We start from the raw sequence: 18,270 nt of genomic DNA, 5'->3' as shown, positions 1-18,270 counted from the left end.
ACCCAGAGTCCGCTCTCCCGCGCTGCCGCCCCCCGCCCCGCCCGGGTGTCGGGCAGAGGAAGCGGGAGGGGCAGGAAGCGGACTGCGGTGGGCAAGGGGCGCCCCGCCCAGCCCCCGGCCCGGGTTCCTGTTTTCGAGACAAACCGTTCCCACGGGGCTCACCCGACCCTGGGCGGTCGTCTTCCTGCGGGCAGCGGGGGGCACAGCCAGAGGAGGTGGGGGCCTAGGGCAGCGGGTCCTTGGGAGGGTCTGGGGGAGGGGCTAGGACGTGATAGGAGCATTTAGGGAGAGGGGCCTGTGGGCAGGGAGAGATGAAAATGCAGCTGATTGGAGACGGAGGTGTCTGGAGGTGCATTGCAGGAGGCCTGGAGTTCACACACAGCAGGAACGGAGCCCCGGAAGCCTGGCTCCCCAGGGGCCACATGGAGAGGGGCAGCTGCAGACGGGGGGTGGGTTTTCTGCAGTTTGGAGACTGGGTGCCTGGGCCCCGACCGGGAGGAACCTGGGAGGGGCAGCCACAGGCGGTTGGGGTCCCCACCAGCGGGGCCTAGAGGAGCTGGTAACTGTTTCCGGCTGTTTGGGTTCAAACACAGTCACTGTGAAACCACCAGCCCCAAAACTCCCTTCCGAGGCTTGCGGCTCCCTGCCCGGAGAGGCGGGACTCCCCCAACACCTCAGGCTTCGTAATGGGAGGCCTAGAAACAGGCCCTTTCTGGCCCTCAGTTTCCCCATCGTGAAGAGGGCGAGCCTAGATGGCCTGAGTGTCCGCCACCTTCGCCTTCCCGGGCTTTAGCTTTAGATAAAGCCTTAGACCGAGCAGAGCCACCTGCTAAGAGACCCTTAAACGCCGCAGTGGGCGGACCTGAGGGCGGAGCCATGAAAACACCCTGCAGCCGTATGCTCCTCCTCCTCCCGCTCTGCTTCGACAGCGTGGATCCTCCGTAGTCCCGGAGGCCTCAGCCCCAGTCCCAAACTGCAGAAAACCCACCCCCCGTGGGCCCCACCCAGGCGCACGCCCCGCCCCCGGCCAGCCGGGCTGGCCGCTGACCTAGTATGGACACAGCACTGGGAAGGGAGGCGTGGAGGGTGACAGCTGCAGAGTCCCAGGCCCCGCCCCCTGGCCGCCTCCGAGGGGATGCACCTGCTGAGGGTTGGGGGTAAGAGGGCACTGCTCAGCAGCTGCTGTGCCCGCCAAGAGCTAAAAATATTTCCCAACAGAGAAAGGAATAAGTAGGCTCCCAAGGAGAATCATTTTATTGGGGAGTGGGTGCAGTTGGTCAGACTCCACAAATAGGCGGGGGGCTGGGAGCCCAAGGACCGGAAGAGGGGCAATGTCCTTAGTCAAGCTGGACACTGAGACCTCGAGGGGGCGGAATGGGGATTCCAGGAAGGGGTTTAGAGGTCTGACACAGAAACTCCCCCTCTCCTCCCCCCGGACGAGGAGCTAGGGCTGGCCCGAGGTATCGCACACAGACTCGGGCTGATTGGGGTCTGGTCTGTAGGCTCAGGCGGTCTCATCAGGAGCTGGCAGGCGCTTGCGGGAAGGCTCTACCCCCCAGATCTCCCGGGCATACTGGGCGATGGTGCGGTCGCTGGAGAACTTGCCTGAGGTGGCTATGTTCCGGATGACCATCCTCGTCCACTCTCTCTGATTCTATAGGCCAGTAGGGAGCTCTGGGTTCACCCGCCGGCAGAGGACCCAGGGGTCCTACCTTCAGCCTCATCCCGGCCAGGGCCACCCAGACCCACCGCCAGGCCCAGGCCCCCTCACCTTGTACAGGGCACTGACTTTCTCCTGGCATTTAACGTAGTCTTCATAATCCGCAAAGACTTTAAACCTGAAGCGGAATGGAGAGGCAGGAAGCTCCATTAAGCAAGGGCTAAGTGGTCCTGTCCAGGCAGATCCCCCACACTCACAGCTGGGGGCCTGGAGAGTGAGGCTGCTTCCAGAGGAGCCTGTCTCAGCTGCTTAGGACCCCTGCCCAGCCTCCCCACCCTGCTTCAGCTAGGGTTGGCCAAGCAGCTCCACCCTGCACAGTTCTGGCCAGGTGCCCCTCACCGGTCATGGTGCATGAGCATGTTAACAATGTCCTTGAACAGGTCAGGCTGTTTGGGGGTGAAGAATCCGCTGCTCAGCTGCTCGATGACCTGCCGGAGCTCGGGAATGCGGTCATAGTACTCCTGAGCATTGTACCTGCAGGGGCAGAGCTGTGGTCAGCACCCTGGAAAAGGGGTCCTGGCTCCCCTTCAAGAAAATGGATGCATCTCAAGCATCAGGGAGCAGCCATGTTGGTGCAGTGGTTAAAGCACTCGGTTGCTAATCCAAAGGTCAGTAGTTCAAACCTACCAGCCATTCTGCAAGAGAAAGATGTGGCAGTCTGCTTCCATAAAACACCCTTGGAAACCCCATGGGGCAGTTCTATCCTGCCCTATAGGGTTGCTATGAGTCGGACTGGATGGCAATCGGTTTGATTTGGTTTTTTCAAACCTCGGGGTCAGAACCTAGGCCCAGCCTGCTGCTGCACTCCCTGGAGCTGCCACACCACCTCTCTCGCCCTTCCCTGATCCTCCTTGCAGCCCCCTTCCTTTTCTGCTTGACTTGTCACTCCCCACTTTGTGGATAAGGAAGCTGAGGTCCAGAGGAGACAGAAAATTTCATGTCAGGTTGAAACGCCAAAGTGAATGCTTCTCTCCATAACACATACCACCACCACAGTCTCCTTCCGGTTTGTTCCTCTGTGAATGGCTTTTCTCCCCCGTTATGCCAACCTATGCCACTGGTATTTCATACCAGTAGGGTCACCCATCATGGACAGGTTTCAAGGGAGTTTCCAGACTACTTCCAAAAATAAGCCAATGAAAACCTTCTGGATCTCAACAGAACATTGTCCAATATCGTGCTAGAAGATTAGCCCCCTAGATTGGAAGGCACTCAGAATACACAGTGGCCACAACAATCAACTCAAGCATACCAACAATCATGAAGGTGGCCCAGGACTACACAACGTTTGGTTCTACTGTACATGGGATCACTGTGAGTTGGAACCAACTCAACAGCACCTAACAACAACCACGCACCCAGTCCAGCCCTAGCCTGGCTCCAGGAGGGGGCCAATAGGTATGTCCTCAGGAATGTCCTTAATCTCAGGCTGTCCATCTAAGCTCATTGTTGTCCCCAGAACCCCAGCTTTCCATCCAGTGTTCTGCTTTCTGAGGCATCACAACCATCCTCTCAGTCAGCCCAGTTCAAACCCCTCCACAAGTCCTGGCCCATCTCCTTCCCTTCCTCCCCACCTCCAGCTAGATACCAAGGCCTCCTTCTCCATGGTGTCCCTTTAAGCTCTACCTCCAGCACTGCCCTGGTTCAGGCAACACTCCAGGCATTATGGTGTCTGCCTCCACTTCGGTTCCCCACCTCCACTTTTGTCGCCTTTAATTCATTCTCCATACTGCAGCTAGAATCGTTTTTCTGAATTCTAGTTCTGAATATGTTGAACTTTATTCAAAACACTACATGACTGCTTCTGCCCAAAGGACAAAGTTTGAAGTTTCCAGTCAAATCTCACAGGAGAAATCACTCTCACTATTTAATAGCAGCTCTTGTAAGTTGTTGGTGGGTGTGTAAGCTGGCACCAACTTTCTGGAAAGCAACTTGGCAATATGTGTGAAGAGCTTCAAAAATTCCATACTCTTCCATACTCAGAAATAACCCCCTTCTAATAATTATCTTAAGGAAATATTCAGAAATGTACTCAAAAATGTAAAATGTTGCTCATCACAGCGATACTTAGAGTAACAAACGGGAAATCAACCAAGGTTCAACCATGTAAAACTAAATAGATAAGTTATAGCATGTCTTTATGACAGAACATTATGCAAGCATTTAAAATATTTTGAAGACTATTTAATGACACTGGAAATGTCTCTCTACTGTTGAAGAAGATACCAAGATTCAAAATGGTACATACCTTGTTCCCAATTTTTTAAAACTGTGTTGTTATTGTTAGCTGCCATCATGGTGACCCCCATGCACGATGGGATCGGACCATTGTGATCCATAGGGTTTCAGTGGCCGATTTTTCAGAAATAGATTGCCAGGCCTTTTTTCCTAGTCTGAAAGCTCTGCTGAAACCTGTTAAGTATCATAACAACACGCAAGCCTCCACTGACAGATGGGAGGTGACTGTGCTGAGGTACACTGGCCAAAAAATCAAACTGGGTTTCCCATGTTAAAAAGTGGACTGTGACTTTATATCTGGAGGATAAGATTATAGATGATAATTATTTCATTCTTTGTATTTTTTTCATTATTCTAGTTAATTAGTATGCATTATTTTTATAAGAAAAAACATCATATTTTAAACCAGACTTTAAAAACTAAAATACCAGGAAAATGTCTCCTCTGAAGAACTGTGTTTCTGACCACAAACACAGCCGTTGTACCTACTGTACTCTTATTTCCCTTTTTGCCATGGCTGCCGGGAAGCTACAGATTTAATTTTACTTCCAATTCCAGAAACAGTATTATCTCTTAGGGTTGATATAATTTTCTCTTCTTTTTCCTTCAGTTCTGGATTACTTCTTTCTTCTCCCAGTTCATTAACCTTATTTGTTGTACAGTACCTCAAAAGCTTTCCAGAACCCGATGGCCGTAATACCTAAGACCTTGTGCAGCCCGGGCCAGCCTTCCCAAGCACATCTGTCAACCCCAGTCCTGCCCTCCAGGAACCACAGCTTCTGGCCATGGACTCTGAACTTAGGAGCCCTTGACCTCCATACCCCTTCTGGTCAAGCTTGTCCACATCCTCCACCCGCATGCCAAAGATAAAGAAGTTCTCCTCGCCCGCCTCTTCTGCCATCTCCACATTGGCTCCATCCATGGTACCGATGGTCAGCGCCCCATTGAGCATGAACTTCATGTTGCCAGTGCCCGAGGCCTCAGTGCCCGCAGTAGAGATCTGCTCGGAGAGGTCAGCGGCTGGGATAACTGTGGGGGCAGGGGCAGCAGAAGACACAATCAGAGCAGGGAGGAGCCCCACCCCATCTGGTACTTAGGGATTAGGCTGGTCCTAGACAGAGCCAGATTTAGATTCTACCCCAATCCTCCAGTCTTCACCAACCAAGTCTCCACCCCCACCCCACCTCGCCACCATCTCTTGCGAGTTCTTGAACATCTCAGATCCAACCTACATTGCCCCCCATCAGTAGCAGGACTTGAAGACCACCATCCACTCTAATTTCCCCCCCGCTCCATTGCCTGAAATTCCATTACAAGAAGACCACTGGGGAATGCTTAAGGACTGCAGTGTGGGGTGGGCTTCCTCCCTCAGAACTCACTGTGTAAGCACTGCCCTCTCCAGATTCTTCTTTAAAGCCCAAGTGCCTAACTAGCCTTGTCCTGGGACTGAACTAATCAGAACCTCCCTAGGCTTCCAGTTGGTGGCCCCCACCTTTCTCTGCCAATGAGACTCGATAGTTCTCTAGGAAGATCACGCGGAGGCGGTCTCCCACCACCGGGTCATGGTTGACCATATCCCCAATGGCCGTGATGAGTCTGATGATCATCTTAGCCATGTGGTACCCAGGTGCAGCCTGCGGGACACAATCTGGGTCAGCTTCACATCCCTGACCCCGACCCCTTATCCTATGACCCACCAGGCTGACCTCAACTTGGGTATCAAAGGACCAGAGTTGTGGTTGTGCCCCAGTCTCTCACCTTCCCTCCAATCATCACAGTTCGAGGCACAAAAAACTTATTGGGTTCCTTCTTGATGCCTGTGGATAAAAGAGAAGGCTCAAGTGGGCAAGCTTTTTCCCTCTGGGCAGTAGCGCCTGACAGCACCCACCCAACCAAGGTCCAGGCTGGGAAACAAGAGGCCTAACTTGGGCAATCGCTTGCTATGTGACCTTGGATCTGTCGTTTCCCCCTCTCTGAGCCTCAGTTTGCCCATCTGTGAAAAAGGGATCATTCCATGTCCCAAGAACTGTCATGAGGCCAAAGGAGATACTGATTAAGAAGCATGTGAAATGCTGGGAGGCACATGGAGGGGAGAACTGAGAGACAGAGCTGAGTCCCTGCCACTCACGGTTGTACAGGGTGATCGCGTGGAGGCAGTTGAGGAGCTGGCGTTTATATTCATGAATCCGCTTCACCTGGATATCGAAGAGCGAGTTGGGGTTGATTTGGACTTTGTATTCCTTCTCTAGGTATGCAGAGAACTTCAACTTGTTTTCCTGGAGGCAAGGAAAGGGAGGAGGGCTCACCAAGAGGCCTCGAGAAATCCCACAGTCCTCATTCTCTCCATCCACCAAGGCTCAGGAAGGCAGCTGCTAGGAGGCTGACTTGCCACCTTTCTCCATGCCTACACCAAGGCAGACATTGCTAATCAACGTCAGCACTCTTCCAGTGAGTTCAGATGATGCCTTCCCTCCATGGACTCCAGGTAACATCTACCAATATCCTGGGGTTGGCAGGAGAGATGAGCTCTATTTGCAATTCCTCACCCAGACACCTGGCCCAAAGAACATGTCCTGGCACAGGTGTCCCAGGTTTCAGCCCTCCCCACCTGCTTGATTTTGGCCACATCCCGGATAAAGGCTTCATCGTCCACATAGGAGAGCAGTTTGCGCAGCTGGTCCAGGTCTGAGATGAAATCCTCCCCAATCCGCTGCAAGAAGATGGCTCTCGTTCAAGCCCACCCTCTCTCCTCCCAACACCCCTCTGGGTCAACCAACCCCATCCACCCAGCAGACTGCTTTGCAAGCCCTCCCCCCCTCCCTCTCTGAACGCCCAGCTAGGGTATGGTGTGTGCATGGCTGTCTTCCTCCCCTCCCAACCTTGAGTTCTCATGGTTGACCCTACCTGACCCCATGCGGGGCCTTCCTAACTTCGTCCTAAGGTGGCCAATGACCTTGAGGCCTCCTCCACCAGATTTCTGCCCCCTCAGATGTGCCCACTGATGACCCTTTCCACTAGACTGTGGACAGTACCATGTTGACCTGCACAGTCAGAGCCTTCATTGGCCCATAGGGTGCCCTTGTTTCAAATAAGAAAATGGTGCCCCTTCCTCCAAGCAAACGAAAGGCTTGGGGAATCCAGTAGGGATGGATTTCGACCCTCAGCTAGGCATTTTGGTTAATGAACAGCCTACACCACCATACCCAGCCGATCCATATAGTGACCCCATGTTGACTTTGCTGGCTGTGCTGACCCCATGTTGACCCAGTGACCTCTCACCTCAGCAATGACCTCTGCCAGCCCAGGGTTACAAAGAACCAGCCAGCGCCGAGGGGTGATGCCATTGGTCTTATTCTGGAACTTATAAGGCTCTAGCTCGTAGAAGTCCTTGAAGCTGCAGAAGAGGTTGGGGAAGGGTCACCACTCACCCCCGTGGGATAAAGGCCTCCTCTCTACCCTTTGCTGAAAAGGGTCTGGTAGTGGGCGGCCCTGGAGGAGGTGGGGGTGCTGCGTGTAAGAGGGGTCATCTGGGGACAGGACTGTCCTGGAGGAGGCTATGAGCTTGTAAGGGCAATGCCACCTGTGGAAAGGGGCAATTGAGGTAGACCATGAATGGATGATGGGTGACCCTAGACTGACGCTGGGGTGGGCGGGGCTTAGGGAAGGGGCGGGGCCTGGAGGCTGGGCTCACATGGTCTTTTTGAGGATCTCAGAGTGGATGCGAGCGACACCGTTTACCGCGTGCGATCCCGCGATGCAAAGGTGTGCCATGTTGATGCGCTTCACAGCGCCCTCCTCCACCAGCGACATGCGCCGCAGCCTATCTACATCCCCTGGGAACGCGGCTGCCACCCGCTGTACCCAGAGAACACAGCATAGGACTAGGACCCAGGAACCGGGCCGGCCCCAGCCCCGTCCCCCCAGGGGTCTCCCCATAGCTCCCGGATTCCCAGCGTCCAGACACAGGCTGGCTTCCCACTCTGCGGCCGACCTGGCCAGGCCCTGCTCACGTTCAGGAAGCGCTGGTTGATCTCGTAGATGATCTGCAGGTGCCGTGGCAGCAGCGTCTCCATGAGGTGCACCGGCCAGCGCTCCAGGGCCTCGGGCAGCACGGTGTGGTTGGTGTAGGCGCAGGTCTTCACTGTCACTTCCCACGCCTGGCAGACATGGCGGGTTAGGACCCTGGGCCCAGGCCCCATGGAGCTCCAGGTAGGACTGTAGGGTCGGACTTAGGACACTGCCACCTGGGGCTCACTGTCCCCCAGTTCAGCGGGGGCTGCACTCCCACCGTCTCCCCAGACTGAGAAGGGACTTAAATGTCCACCAGTCCCTGAGGCACTGAGGGTCCTCATGGCAGACAGGTCCTGCAGCCCACCTTTTCCCAATCCAACCGTTCCAAGTCCACCAGAATCCTCATCAGCTCAGGGATGGCCAAGGATGGGTGGGTGTCATTGAGCTGGATGGCCACCTGTGGGGAGGGGGATGGGTTGGGGATCAGGCTGGGCTGCAGACTAAGTGCCCATGGGGACGGTCCTTGCCTCTTCAGAGCTCCCCGCCCCCCAGGCTCTCTCTCCAGAGCCTGGCTCTGTGGCTGTCCCAGGGTGGAGGCCCTCCTGGGGGCAGCTGTGGAGCAGGAGAACGAAGAGGGAGGCCCAGGCTATGTGTCAGTTGATTGAGGGCCCTGAGCAAGTCACCACCTCCCCCCGTCAGCCTCAATGGCTCTCTCCTCTAAAAATGGGGACAGGAACCCCGTGCCTGGCAGGGTTGGCTGAGGCAGGAGGAGAGGATCTGGAACACACTATATAAGTTGTAGGGAGTGGCCCTCCCGTCCAGGCCTGGTACCTTATCAGGGAAGGCATCGAAGCTTGTGCGCACTGGGTCGCGGCAGCCAAACTTGGAGGATTTGAAGCGACGGATGATGTCCTGGAGTGTCGCGGCCACTACAAAGTACTCCTGCTTCAGCCTCAGCTCCTTCCCCTCGAAGAACTGAGGATGGTGAGAGACAGGGCAGAGTCAAGGTGTCAAGGGCATGGCCTACAGCTGCTGCAGGTGTGGGCAGAGGGACACTCCCATCCATGCCAAGATGTGGAACCCTGAACTGTCCCCAACCCAAGACCCAGGGGTCTTTCTTGGTGGGGGGACAGTGTCAGGAGGGGGCATGCAAGGAACAAGAGTATTGTAGATGCCTCCAGGAAACCCAACCGAAAAACGAAACCCACTGCTTTCGAGTCAATTCCGACTCATAGCAACCCCATAGGGTTTTCAAGGCTGTAATCTTTACAGAAGCAGATCGCCACATCTTTCTCCCGCAGAGCAGTTGGGGGGTTCCAACAGCTGACCTTTCCCTTAGCGGCAAAGCACTTTAACCACCACACCACCAGGTCTCCTCCTCCAGGAAGCAGCCCCTCCGAAGTGACCTGGACCCTAATCTGCTTCCTTCAGGACTCAGGGAAACAGCAGGGCATGCAGAGGCCAGTGAGATGCCCTGGGTATGACCAGAGCACCAGGGAGCGTCCCTCCCCAGTCTCCCTGCCCTCTCCCAGGGCCACAGCCCAGGGGGTGACGCACATTGTCGTTGGGGTACAGGACACGAGAGATGTTCTCAGCCACGTTTCGGTCCAGCACAGCCTGGATGTAGCCACCAACATTGACTAAGGGAGAAAAGAGGGGACAGGGTCAGGCTCGGGCTGAGTGTCGGCCAGGGGTGGTTCGGGCAGCTGATGCTGAAGGCAAGGCAACTCACAGTCCTTGAGGTTGAAGTCATTGGGGGCCTTTGCTGACCAGAGGCGCATGGTGTTGACAACGTTGTTGCGATAGCCAGGCACAGGTGTGTCATAGGGCATGGCCAGTATCACCTGCGGGTGGCACCAATGTCAGGAGCTGGACATCGGCCAAGGGTACCAGCCTGGGCATCTGCCCATGTCTGACTCACTGGGCTTTGTCCCTGCACTCTGCCCACCTTCAGTTCCAGTCCCACCTGTGGCATTAACTAGCTGAGTAACCATGAGCAAACCCCTTAATCTCTCTGTATGTCACCTATAAAGAGAGACTGCCACTCGACACCTCCCCCCCACCCCACTCCCACCCCTGCCTCACAGGGCTGTTGTGAGGACCACAGGCAGAGGCATGAGTGATGGGGCTGGGTGGCGCACCTGGCCTGAGCACACCCCAGTGGACACTGTGGACTCATGGAAGGGCTGGGGGAGTCAATGGTCAGGCGGAAGCAGCCAGAGAGGTGGAGTATATCCAAGGAGCTTATGCCTGGTTGACCACAGGGCTGATTAGCAGTGAGGAGTGTTGGCTCCATGTCCCACAATTGCAGGTGTCAATCACTGCTGCCAATACCTGCCTGCTGCCAAGGTGCCAGGGGCACATTTGCTCCTACCAGGCGGCCCTTTTAGGGGCACTGTCCTCTGACACCAGCACTTAAGTAGGCCCTGATGGAGCAGAGTGGAAGCTGCAGCTCAGAGAGGGGAGACTGGCCCAAAAGCACATGGCTAGGTCAACAGAGCCAGACTGAGCCAGCTGTCCTGCCAGGCTTCTTCCTGGACCATGGTCAAACAAATGAATGCCCGATTCTAGACCCCGAGAGGTTTTTGTCCAGCCTTGCTGGAGCCACAGCAAAATATGTTGACTACACTGAGTTCCTGGTGCCTGGTTTGACGTCAGGTTCCCTTTGACTTGCTGTGTGACCTTGAACAAGTCAATTCCCCTCTGGAGACCTGCACTTTCTCCCTGTCCCCCTTTCTTGGCTGTTGTTTGGCTTCCTGTTGAGCCCTCAGTTGAGATGTGCATGAGAGTTAAGGTCAGTGGAGGGGCACTGGTGGTGCAGGGCAGCCTCTCCCTTCCTCCTGGGCTCTGCACTTGACCTGATTCCCCTGTGACCCTGTCTCTGCCAATCCTGGATCCAGCTGTGTGATCTTGAATAAGGCACTTAACCTCTCTGAGCATCAGTGCCCTCAGTTGTAAAATAGGGATGATAGCACGAGGTCCAGTACCCTCCAGACTCACCCCTTGGTTTCCTGCTTTCTCTAGGGCCCACCTCCTCCTCCCTGCCCACCTTGCCAGCTTACCCCTCCCCCCTGGCCCTACCCTCACCTGTGTATCCACCCACTTGGCCCCCTGGCTGGTGTGTTCCACATGGCCGTAGAAGTGCACAGGCAGCATGAACTCAGGCCGGGCCTTTTCCCAGGGGTTGCCGTAGCGAAGCCAGTCATCAGCCTCCTCCATCTGAGCCCAGGGCAGGTCAGGGGAGAGAGGGGGCAGGGTCAGAGCCACACACTCAGACTGCAGCCCACCCGGGAAGGAGGGAAGGAGTGGCACCCTAGTGGGTGCTGGGTGGGCCCCAGTCGGGTGGCCTACCCTGCAGGATGTGTTTGTGTGTATGTGTGTGTATGTGAGTCTGTGCAGTCCATGGGTGGGGACTGCCCACTCCATGGGTGACTAGCTGACTTCAGGGTGAGAGAGAGGGCAAGGATGCTTCCCACCAAGGTGGGGGCTGACTCTGGAACTCTGGAAATAGACGGCCCAGTGGGTCTCCCCCTCAGGACTAGGCCCCCACAGGTTCGGGGCTCTGGATGCCTCACCTGCCAGCCCCCAGAGATCTTCTGGTTAAAAATCCCAAACTCATAACGGATTCCGTAGCCATAGGCAGCCAGACCCAGAGTCGCCATGGAGTCCAGAAAGCAGGCTGGGGACATGCAGGGAGGTGGATGTCAGGGACCAACATGAAGAAGCCCTCTGCACCCCTCCCCCACCCATGTCCACTTACCTGCCAGCCGGCCCAGGCCCCCATTGCCCAACCCCGCATCTTCCTCTATTTCCTCCAGCTCCTCCATGTCCAGACCCAGCTAGAAGGGGAGGGGTAGTAGCACTCAGAGCTGAGTGCCAGCAGGATATCCCTGGTCCCTAAGGCTGGCCTTCTCGCTTCCCTCACCCCCCACGCACCTGATAGGTGGCCTCGTCGCAGGCATTCTCCAGGGCCAGGTTCACCATGGTGTTTTGTAGTGTCCGTCCCATGTAGAACTCCAGTGACAGGTAGTAGATCCTCTGCCCAGAGAGACAGGTGGGCAGGGGAGGGGGTCAGGGGTACCCACCCACGTCCAGCCAGGTCCAGTGAGGCCTGGACCTCCCATCCCTCCTGCCCCACTCCCAGGCCCCAGCATGACCCATCTCTGTCCCCATCTTCTCTCCGCACTCGGAGGAACTAGTGACCTGGTCCCAGCTTTCCTCTGACTTTGGACAAATCACTTTTGCTCTCTGAGCCTCATTTTCCTCATCTGGAAAGTGGGGCTGGCCATGCCTGTAAGGACTGAAGGAGCACGTGGATGGGCAGTGCTTGGGAGAGGCGGGAGGCTTTTCCCAGCCACCTCCTCACTCTGGCCTCCTGACAGCCCATGGGGTTGGGACACAGAGACGCACCTGCACAATGTGGAGGGGAAGGCCCAGACAGGAAGTCACCCGCCAAGGTCACCATGACTCAGGGCTGGAGTCCCTACAGTGCCCAGGCCCTGAAGCCTCTGTCCCAAGAGGGATTCAGGATGCTGATAGTGCCTGCTCTCCTGGTGTCCTGGGTCCCCTCCCCACCTGCCCTGCCCCCACTCCTGCCTGGGGAATGGGGGTGTTAGGTTGCTGACATTTACCAGTGACTCCACCAGACACTTGATCCGTCTGCCCCAGCTGCCCAGCCTCTTCCTGCCCACTGCACCGGCACACGCTTGCACATATGCAATAATAAGCATTTCCACTCCGTGACCAACTCAGGTCACTGGGGGCTTCCCGCCCACCAGTAGCCCCTCCATCCTTCTCTGAGTGGACGCTGGGCCTCTGACCCCAGCCCCTGACCGGCCCCTGCCCAGGTCCTTCCTTCTAGGCTGCACCCAGCACCCACTGCCCCGGCACCCCTGCATCCTCTGGCCCCAGGAAACTGAGGTGGCCTTTTATTTTGCTGCAGAAAACCCTGACCCAGGAGGGGGCTACTATTCCGGAGGCCAGGATCTCCTATCTCCCTAGGGGAGCCAAGCCGGCCCCCCTGCCAAGCGCCCCAAGTGGCACCTTGGGGTCCTTCTCATAGTAGTGCTGCTGTGTTCGGATCCAGCGGCCCACGAGGTGGTCGCGAACAGTGTAAGCCAGAGCGAAGTAGTAGTCTCGGGGGGTGGCCACATTGCGGTCCTTGACCAGCGTGAAGTGCAGGTGCCGGTTGAAGTTTTTCTTCAGGTCGGTCACATTCTCCACGCCGGCCAGGCCGCGCACGCTGATTTGCTTCCTCTTCTCCTGGTCTGATAGTGGTCGGGACATGGCTGTGGGCAGGTGGGCAGGCGGAACAGAGGACTGATGGTGGACAGGCGGCCGCGCGGTGCCTCCAGCCAGGGAATGGAGCACGTCCCGGCTGCCGGGGGGGATTTAAGGCTTGGCTCTGGGCAGCACACTCCGCCTCCCCCCTCCCGGTGATGGGTTGGGAGGGTCTTGGCTAGACAGCTCTGGGAGCTATTTTGGGGTCAAGGGGAAGAGAGGAGGGAGGGGAAGGCCCAGCCTCCACACGGGCCAGGCCAGGCTCAGCCTGGCTTGCTTGCAGCCCTGTGCTGGCCCACTTCCTCCAGTCCTTGAACACTGGGTCTTCTGTCCCCTGCCTCTGGCGGGGAGCCCCGGTTTGCTGTGCAACTTTGGATAAGGTGTTCTCCCTCTCTGGGCCCCTTTCCTGAGTTAACAGCTGAAGGCAGGGCTGGATTGTGAGCTCCCAACCAGGCTTCTGGTGCGGTGAGGGGGCTGGCAAGGAGAGCAGGTGGCAGGAGTTCATCAGTGCCAGCTTGGCTGCCCTGTCCCAGCAGATCACAGGCTGCAGAGCTCTGGTCAGGCTTCTCAGTGCCCCACCAAGAGGGCTCCACACCAGGCACAGGACAGAGGACCTGCGTTAGCTGCGTGTTGTGGCTAGAGAGGCAGGAGCTGAGGGTCAGTGTGCCCTGTTAGACAGGACACTGAACGTCTGAGACTACATGGTCCTAGGGGGTGGTGTGGGGGAGGTCGACTGAGGCAGGGCCACTGCGCCTGCCCCACTCCCATCAGAGCTGAGCCACTGAGATCCCTTTGTTGCTGTCCCTCAAGAACCTCTGAAGTGACCTTTTGAGGGGGACGGTCAGATTACAGGTCTCCTTTGGCTGGCAGCACCCAGCCTGGAGCAGGGGCCCCTGGGAACTGTAGTCGTGTGGGTCCACAGGGGTGGGAGAAGGTGAAGCACCCTGCCACACACTCATATTATTGGTTAATTATATGGGGGTCTCCCTGTGGTCCAGCTAGGTTCCTGGGTGGCGCGAACAGTTTGCACTCGACTGCTAACCTAAAGGTTGGCAGTTCAAGCCCACCCAGGCTAAGAAAACTCTATGGAGAAGTTCTAACAAGCGGGGTTGCCATAAGTCAGAATCAACCCAACGGCAACAGGTTTATTTTTTGGTGGTCCAGCTGCAGGTGAATGATGGGAGGAGCCCTTCTCTCACTCACCCCTCCCACCCAGGGACCATGCACTGAGCAGAGGAGTGGGACAGAGGGCCAGCATCCTCAGTTGTGACCGCGCCTGTAAAAGGAGTGTCTAACCTGCAGGCCAGGGCCTTTATACATGTCTGTGAGGCCCGGCAGCTTCTGGCCTTTCCTTCTGAGGCTTTGGCTGCCCAGATACCTGCTCAAGTCCTGGCCTCAGTGCTGACTTGCTGTGTGACCTTCGGCTGGTTGCTTTACTTTTCTGAGCCTTGGGTTCCTCCATCAAATTTACACTCTCAAACCAAAACCAAAACCAAACCCATTGCCATCAATTCCAACTCATGGTGACCCCATGTGTTAAAGAGTAGAACTGAGCCCCGCCGGGTTTTCTTGGCTATGACCCTTACAGAAGCAGGCCACCAGGTCTTTCTTCCACAGCACGACTGGGTGGGTTCAAACCACCAACCTTTTGCGAACAGCTTGCTCCACCCAGAGACCTCTTGTGTTTTCAAATGAGAGTATAAATCCCTCATCCAGTTGCTGCCTCCTAATCTTGTGGGGGCAGGCTAGATCCTGCTTTGTTCTTTGAGCAAATGAGCCCTAAGCACCTTGTGCTATTTCAAACCAGGCCTGGGCCTCCCAGGCAGGTGGTAGGAAGGATGAGGTGGAGGACTGGTTGTTCTGGTCTGAAGGCCAAGAAAGCAGGTCAGAGGCCTGGACAGCTGCCGGATGCTCTTGAGAGCCCCAGGCTTTGGAGAAGGCCAAGCTGCTCCTGAGGATTTCCTGAGCCACACTAGACCCAGCTCTGGCATCACCAGCTTGGTGTTGTGGCCAAACTGCAACTCCTACCTGGGACTGGATTCCCAGGCCCTGCTGTACCCCTAAGGAGCCCTGGTGGTGCTATGGTTCAGCACTCAGCTGCTAACCCAGAGTGGCGGTTTGGACTCCACTAGTCGCTCCATGGGAGAAGTCTGCCTCCGTAAAGATTACAGCCTTAGAAACCCTATGCGGCGGTTCTACTCTGTCCTGTAGGGGCGCTATGAGGCGGTATCTACTCAACAACGGGTTTGGTCTGGTCTACCCATGCCCCAAACAGCGTTACCTTGGTGCCTCGTTTAGAGATCAGGAAGAAAACACCAAAACATGCTGACACAGAGTAGGAATATGAAAAGCTTTACTTCAAAATAAAAATGTCAGTTTGTCCTTGCATTTAAAAAATGGAAACCCTGGTGGCAGTAGTTAAGAACTACGGCTGCTAACCAAAAGGCTGGCAGTTCGAATCCACCAGGTGCTCCTTGGAAATCCTATGGGGCGGTTCCACTCTGTCCTATAGGGTCACTGTGAGCCAGAACTGACTCGACAGTAATTGTTTTTTTTTCTTCTGGTATTTAAAAAACAAATGCTTGGCGCTCTCTGGTTCCTTCCACTTGGAGACTTGCAAGCTGGGCCCCTCCCCGGGCTGCACTGCTGTGGAGACCGCACCCCACCCTCCACCCACAAGCACCTCATCTCTGGGCTTGACCCAGCATCTGAAATTCAAAGTGTCCCACCCCTGTCCTTGGCCTGTACTCCCTCCATGGTGGGCTGCCGGGAGGACAGTTCAGGAGACTGGCCCAGCAAACCTGCTCAAGCATCAGGGCTGCATGTCACACCTGGAGCTGCAGCACATTCCGGCCACGGCCTTCCTTCACTCGGACCCCTCTGGCCTACCACTAAGAACTGGTCCCACAGCCCATTCCCACGTCATCCTGCTTCCCAGTAATCCAAGCCTTTTCCGGCTGTTGGCCCCAAGGATCCACCTGCCCCCTTCCTGCTTATCCACAGTGTGCTTATGTTAAGACCCCTGCTCCGTGACTGCACTGGCATGCAGGTGTCTTCAATCTGTCTCTCCCACTACTTGATTTTCTCGTGGTTCAGCCTTTGTTGTGTTCCCACACTCAGCTCCCAGGCTCTCCCCCAGGGTTGATGCCACCCAGAACCCTCCCTTTGTTATGCAGGCCACAGCCCAGCACAATCAAACCTTGGGGGCTCAGGCTTACCTCCTTCTCCCCATTCCTGTCACCACCCCCCAGTGCGTGTGATTTCCCTTAGTAAGCCCTGAAAGCCCTTTCCCAACCTTGACTAACTTGGGTTGTTTACATCGGACTATGTTTCTAAACAGAAATCGTGCCTCCTTCTCTGGATAAATCTTGGGTGTCTCCGGCAGAGCGCCTGGCCAGTCTCAGTAACGGAGCCCAGTGCTGACCTTTCCCAAATGCATTCCTGTCGCCCAGCTTTGTGGGGGCGGGGAAACACTGCTGTAGCAGCACAAACTGAAGTGGGGGTGCCTGGCTTCCTTCCGCCCCGGGCGCCTTGAGTCAGGTGGGGAAGTGGTTCCCAGCTCCAACTCTGCCACAAAAGCAGGTGCCTGCTGCGGCCAAGTGCCCAGGCTTCCTGCTCTCTCCCATTTTGGGGCCTGGAGCAGCTTGGTCAAAGGCTGAGACTGATGCCTTCCTTCGTCAGCCACTTTGTTACTCCCTGAAACCTTAACAAAGGCTGACGGCAGGGAGCAAGCCCAGGAATGGTGCCGGCCCCAGGGGAGAGCCAGGGGAGATAGCTGGGCTGTGGTTAAGTCATTTATTGATTTTATTTCTAAAACCCACATAGCGCCACTTTGCCTCTTCCAGAGCTTCAAAGAGCTAATTAACCGCCCAATGAGCCCACTAGGGAAACCGAGCTTGTCGGGGAAGCAATGAGGTGAAGCCAAGGTCAAAGACGGTAGGTAGCCAGCCCTGTCCCTGCCCCCCGGTTAAAGACAAACGAAAAGATCCTTCCCCTCTGCCTTCTGGTTGACTGGAGTTTAGGGCTTGGTTGTGGGAACCCGCTGAACCGGCCTTGTTTCTGAGGCGTCCTCAGCCCATCAACCTATATATAGCAAAGCAGCACACGCATCCCGGCCAGGGCCCAGGCACCAGGCCCCACTCTGGGTAAACAGCAGTAGCCAGCCCTGGCTCAAGGATGGACAGCGGCCCAGTCCAGAGTTGTCCCCACTGGACAGATGCCAGGGGCAACAGAAGCCTGCCTGTCCCTCAACCTGCCTGAAGGAAGGAAAGGCAGCGGGAGACGAAGGGTTGCTAACATAGCTCTCCTCCCAGAGACCATGCCCCTCAGCGACAACAGGCAGAGGCAGGTGACACCTCACCACTACATGGAGATGAAACATGCATTTTTCTGGTGCCACAATGGGCCCTGTCCACTGCCCCAGACATGAACGAACAGCTTAAGGCCCTTTACAAAGAAGTGCTTACAAAGCACAAGGTGGGGCACTTTAGCTCACCCCCACCACTCCCCCAAGCCTGCAGCGTCGGCAGGCTGCAAGTCACCAGCGGAGAAAGAAAAAGCCACCTGGCGGTTTTAATTTTAGTTGCTCTGTGCCGACAGGCAGGATTAGTTGGCCTGACCTTTAGTGTCAAGGCTCCCCAGGCCCAGGGCCTCAGTAAGTGGCAGCTTCCAAGCACAGATCACAACTAGAGCTCATCAAAAGGGGGGGGGGGGTCCAAGCCAGGGGGAGGCTTTCAAAAGGACGGAGGCCAGGGGATAGTAGGGGGGTGACCAGGGAAGGCTTAACTGGGTCCTTAGCTGCATTAACTAGTAAACAACGGGGAGCATGGGGCCGCCCACATACTCAGCTTCCATCACCGCAGCCACAACACAGAGAGGCAGGTGGCAGGCTTCCCTCACTACTGCTCCACAGCTCCCCCAGGGAGGGGAGAGAATGGAGCCAGGTGCTGAACACAAGCAAAGGTAATGCACTGCTGCTGCTGGTGGAAGGGATTCAAGAGAAAACGGAAAAAAAAAACAGA

The 18,270-nt window shown here is 56.1% G+C and overlaps 1 protein-coding gene across 1 annotated transcript; it reads right to left on the bottom strand.

Annotated features, from left to right (window-relative positions):
- Positions 1–1,036: 1,036 nt before the first annotated feature.
- Positions 1,037–18,157, bottom strand: PYGM (glycogen phosphorylase, muscle associated). Its single transcript, XM_003419441.4, has 20 exons — positions 13,013–18,157; positions 11,906–12,007; positions 11,730–11,808; positions 11,545–11,648; positions 11,057–11,188; positions 9,702–9,813; positions 9,527–9,609; positions 8,801–8,944; positions 8,334–8,426; positions 7,969–8,115; positions 7,650–7,813; positions 7,238–7,352; positions 6,567–6,668; positions 6,087–6,234; positions 5,717–5,775; positions 5,451–5,592; positions 4,780–4,987; positions 2,060–2,194; positions 1,772–1,838; positions 1,037–1,654 (listed from the first exon to the last, which is right to left on the bottom strand). Exons 1-20 carry the CDS (start codon positions 13,253–13,255, stop codon positions 1,505–1,507), a joined length of 2,529 nt encoding a protein of 842 aa, XP_003419489.1. The 5' UTR covers positions 13,256–18,157; the 3' UTR covers positions 1,037–1,504.
- Between the last annotated feature and the right edge of the window lie 113 nt (positions 18,158–18,270).

Source organism: Loxodonta africana, chromosome 7, assembly GCF_030014295.1.
Source record: "Loxodonta africana isolate mLoxAfr1 chromosome 7, mLoxAfr1.hap2, whole genome shotgun sequence".
NCBI classification, from domain to species: domain Eukaryota; kingdom Metazoa; phylum Chordata; class Mammalia; order Proboscidea; family Elephantidae; genus Loxodonta; species Loxodonta africana.
Note: the sequence above shows the minus strand (reverse complement) of the source record. Positions and strands in the feature narration are given on the sequence as shown.